This window comes from Neoarius graeffei, chromosome 10 (assembly GCF_027579695.1).
Source record: "Neoarius graeffei isolate fNeoGra1 chromosome 10, fNeoGra1.pri, whole genome shotgun sequence".
Lineage (NCBI taxonomy): Eukaryota > Metazoa > Chordata > Actinopteri > Siluriformes > Ariidae > Neoarius > Neoarius graeffei.
This window is the reverse complement of record NC_083578.1, coordinates 69412100-69417099: the sequence shown is the minus strand read 5'-3', so window position 1 is coordinate 69417099 and position 5000 is coordinate 69412100. Positions and strand designations below refer to the sequence as shown.

Genomic DNA, 5000 nt, shown 5'->3' with positions numbered 1-5000 from the left:
TTGGACGAAGTTCTCTCGGTTTTGCTCTGTAACACAGACTAAACAAATCCAGATTCTTCAACTGTCTGATTTTGATCTATTATATAGTATATTGATTCAAGACATAGGGTATGTGTTTTATAACTAGTCTGTCTTTCTTTTCTAATTTTGCACTTTTTTCTTACTCTGCCTCAAATCCTTTTCATAATTCAGGAATATTTCCTTTGCTTAAGCTATTTGTACCATGTAATATTGAGCTGTCTATATTAAACATATGCTAAATCTCTCCCACTTCCTCTCCCTCCCCCTCTTCCTGTCTTATGACACATGTATCTGGACTGTACGGGTGATTACCATGGATATGAGTTTTGATAAATTTACTTGTATGGCAAAAAGCAGACAAAACATGTTTATAATGTTTATAAGTTTAAGGGCAGTTGAATTTCTTTCATAAAGTGAAACACATGTCTATAAAAGTTAGAAAAAGGAACAGTGTGGAGGAAAATATACAGCCAAAAACACACAGAAGACTCGTGTTTACTTTTTCTGAGGGCAGGATATAGAAAAAGAAGAAGAAGAAGAAGCCTTTATGTCACATGCACACTCAAGCACAGTGAAATTCATCCCCTGCATTTAAGCCATCTGAAGCAGTGAACACACGCACACACACACACAAGTGAGCAATGAGCACACCCAGAGCAGTGGGCAGATATGCTACAGCACTCGGGGAGCAGTCGGGGGTCAGGTGCCTTGCTCAAGGGCACTTTGGCCCAAGGCCGCCCCATGTTAACTATTTGATAACTATTTACATCAATATCAACAAGTCCATGGCACATCTTCCATCCATCCATCCATCCATTATCCATTATCCATAACCACTTATCCTGTGCAGGGTTGAGAGCAAGCTGGAGCCTATCCCAGCTGACTATGGGTGAGAGGCGGGGTACACCCTGGACAAGTCGCCAGGTCATTGCAGGGCTGACACATAGAGACAAACAACCATTCACACTCACATTCACACCTACGGTCAATTTAGAGCCACCAATTATCCTAACCGCATGTTTTTGGACTGTGGGGGAAACCGGAGCACCCGGAAGAAACCCACACAGACATGGGGAGAACATGCAAACTCCACACAGAAAGGCCCCCGTCAGCCGCTGGGCTCGAACCCAGAACCTTCTTGCTGTGAGGCAACAGTGCTAACCACTGCACCGACTATATGGCTCGAGAAAGCATTTAATTGGATGATCACAAAGATTTGGACAAGTCTGGCTATTTTAAAAACTTGACTGTTTTCCCTGAAGTGACCAACTATAATATTAAAAAAAAGAAAATATCTTTTTTTCAGGATATAATATTGTATCTACATCCATAACAATAAAACACAGGTCCAAAAAGCTCTGAGAGATCCATTTTTGATTTCAGAAGCACTTTAATAATTTATTATTATTATTATTATTATTATTATTATTATTATTATTATTATTATTATTATTATTATTATTATCTTCCATTATAAGTGAGTTTGGAACAAACAGCTTTGCACTCTTTTCTCAGTATATACAAATGTGCTGAATTTCCTGGATGTGGTAATTGCATATTACACTCCAGTGGCAGTAGATTGGAAGTTTAGGATGAAAAAGAAAACAGAGTATTTCTTTGAAGCAATTTCTGAATTAGTGTCACAGAAACAGTGAGAAGGTTTTAGCCCCGGGTATGAAATGATGTTTCTGGCTTATTAATTTTTCTTAACAATCTGCCCCGTCTGTCTCTGTGTTTCAGAGCTGGTCCGTAGTGGCAGACTGATGTCTCTGCCACTCTCTGCGGGAGATCTGAACTCTCTGCTTCCTGATGAAGATGGCCGCCGTCTGTACATCAGCATGAAGGACAATTTACTGTCAGCCAGCCTGGATGATATTACACAACCCCATCACAAGGTGATCACATGTTCTCATGTCCTCGCTTACCTCTCAGAGATACTGAAAGGATCATGCCTTCAGTTTTGCCACATCGCCACTGTTGCATCACATCAGTGACACCATCTTGCGTATCTGTGTGTGTCGACAAGAAGCCATGTAGTAAGAGCTGCCATTTACCCAAACATTACCATTTACTGGGGCAGGAGCTCGGTAATTAAAGTTCTGTCACCAGAAGGTTGTGAGCTTATTGCTGTCCGAAGAGATAAAAGTAGTGAATGTTATATAAAGTTTATCTGAAAGGTTAAAATGATGTATTTGAGCATTTTAAGGGAGATAACATATGAATAAAGACCTAAACATCAGCACATACTGCAGCATTGTTTTGTAACACACTCACACCCGGACACAGACATCTATGTGCGTTAGCAGTAAAATATGTGCAGGAATCCAGAAGCAGAAACTGCCTTATCTTATCAAAATTGCCATTTCAGACCAGCCCTTTCCATTTAAGTGATTGTGTGTGCATGTGTTTCTCTACTCGACATGACTAACTGTACATTTATGCAGATTAAATCTGAAAGATACAGGAATGTCAGTTCAATAAGGTCTCAAGAGTGGGAGCTGTTCTTCATGCACTGACTCATCCAGCTTTAATACTTTACACAACAAGCATTTAAACAATTATTTACACCAACAGAATTCAGTATTATTCACCTGAAAAACATTTGACTGTGTGCTTTTTTTTTTCAATGACTTGTGCTTCAGATTTACTGGCCTGCGAGTCCAGATCGAATCCAAGACTGTTTGATGGCTGGAAAAGACCCACAGGTAAAATACACATTTACTTTATAAATAAACATTCACATGGATTATAGTCATTTGTTCATTTCCTGTTTTGTTGTGCCTGGTCTAGCTGGAGTGTGCCAATTTCCTGCGCGTATTAGAGCCTTACAACCAAACGCACTTGTATGCCTGTGGAACAGGAGCTTTCAACCCTCGCTGTGCCTACATCCACACCCGCCTCTTCCTCACGGTACTGAATGCTGTATTATGGCTGTAAGATGGGTCATATGTGTATAAGGAATCAAACACTTCAGGATGTACTGTTATGGGAGAGTAATCAACGAAGGGATGGTGCGATGCCTTACCAAGTGATTTGAAAATTTTTGATCTCTTATAGCACAGTAATTTGCCAACAACTACAATTGTTTATTAATTAAAGAATAACACATCATCCTTTTATCTATTTCTATTAATGTTGTGGAATGTCTGAAACAAATTAGTTCCTGTTATTACTTGTGTCATTCCCTTGCCTATGTTTCTCTCTCTCTCTCTCTCTCTCTCTCTCTCTCTCTCTCTCTCTCTCTCTCTCTCTGGGTGCATTTGAAAGAAGTAAAATACTGCCTCAGGAAGATGTCTAACAGGACAGTGAGGCATTGAGGACAATTTGAAACTGATCAATCTCTCATTTCCTGTCTTCTAAGATACCTTCAAATTGCCCCAGTTGAAGGAAACGTCGATGTATCCGATGTATCCTCAATGCTGCCTATTACCCATAAATCTGTATGGCAGCTCCTTCAAACAATGGGGGGAAAAAAAGATGGTGGACCAAACTTGACAGACGTCACACGTTACCGTAAACGTTATCCTAAAATGTTGCTCAAAACGAACATCCTTAGAAGATGTCTTCAGTCTTGCCATATGAGACATCTGTCTATTATGGCAGCAAGGAAACAAGGCAGCAACCTCCTGTTTTGAATGTCGCCTCTCTCTCTCTCTCTCTCTCACTCTCAAAGTTTATAAGACAAAAATGCAGCTTGTCTGTTAGTGTGAAACATAAAACTTAAAGGTTCAGCTTTACTGTACCTCAGACTGTTACAAACCAATGATGCTGGAGTCTCCTTCCAAAATTTTACTTTTTTAAGCTGTTTATGTGCAGTCTCGGGGCGGCACAGTGGTGTAGTGGTTAGCGCTATTGCCTCATAGCAAGAAGGTCCGGGTTCGAGCCCCGTGGCCGGCGAGGGCCTTTCTGTGCGGAGTTTGTATGTTCTCCCCGTGTCCGCGTGGGTTTCCTCCGGGTGCTCCGGTTTCCCCCACAGTCCAAAGACATGCAGGTTAGGTTAACTGGTGACTCTAAATTGACCATAGGTGTGAATGTGAGTGTGAATGGTTGTCTGTGTCTATGTGTCAGCCCTGTGATGACCTGGCGACTTGTCCAGGGTGTACCCCGCCTTTCGCCCGTAGTCAGCTGGGATAGGCTCCAGCTTGCCTGCGACCCTGTAGAACAGGATAAAGCGGCTAGAGATAACGAGATGTGCAGTCTCCTCCATGCAAATGCTTTGTAAATGTTTGCTACAGAAATGGCAATGAGTGCATTAGTATCAACCTTGCAGACTGAACTACTGTCAGAGCTGCTGTTACAGGAAATTAATCAACACCTTCTGACCAATCAGAATCAAGTATTCAACAGTATGGTGTTAGTGTTGTACCCTAGTAGGTGGAGATTATGATAATCCACCTTGATATTTATAGGGAATGGGGCACCAGTTCAGAAACATGAATAGACCATTCTATATTTAACAGTTATTCCACGAAATCGAGTCGTACATGACATGATAGCCAATGAGGCACATAGCACCGAGTTGGTTATAAACCATGTACAATGAGATTGAGTGGAATAACTGTTTTATTCTATCCACATTCAATGGATTTTGAGAAACAACACATTTTTATTTAAATTTTTTTTTGCAAATTTGATAAATAAAAACTTTATACAAAACGTCCAACAAAATCATTTCCACTTAGAATGTAAACAAACCAGTAAAATGACAGCAGCAATTTGTAAAAAAATAATGCTATAATAATAATAATTCTTGAAAAATAAAAAAAAAATCCATTTTTACCATCAAATACTTTTACTCCATATTTTGTTGCTTTTTTTGGTATTTTTTGGTGTTTTGTTTTCGAGCAGAGTTTGTATTTTGTCCTTGGCTGGTTCAGCAACACACACCACCATTTTGTTTTTCTCTACTCATGGTATATGAGCTGATATCCTAGTAGTAGAGTAGCCAATCAGAGCAGACAATTGCTCATACCCAGTGA

At 40.1% G+C, this 5000-nt stretch overlaps 1 protein-coding gene across 1 annotated transcript in view; it reads left to right on the top strand.

Annotated features, from left to right (window-relative positions):
• sema3h (sema domain, immunoglobulin domain (Ig), short basic domain, secreted, (semaphorin) 3H) overlaps nucleotides 1-5000 on the top strand; it is a 56996-nt gene that overhangs the window by 9471 nt on the left and 42525 nt on the right. Inside the window, exons 2-4 of the mRNA XM_060932186.1 lie at nucleotides 1762-1916; nucleotides 2664-2726; nucleotides 2812-2931. Of these exons, the coding sequence (XP_060788169.1) occupies nucleotides 1762-1916; nucleotides 2664-2726; nucleotides 2812-2931 (338 nt within the window). The remainder of the gene's footprint in view (nucleotides 1-1761; nucleotides 1917-2663; nucleotides 2727-2811; nucleotides 2932-5000) is intronic.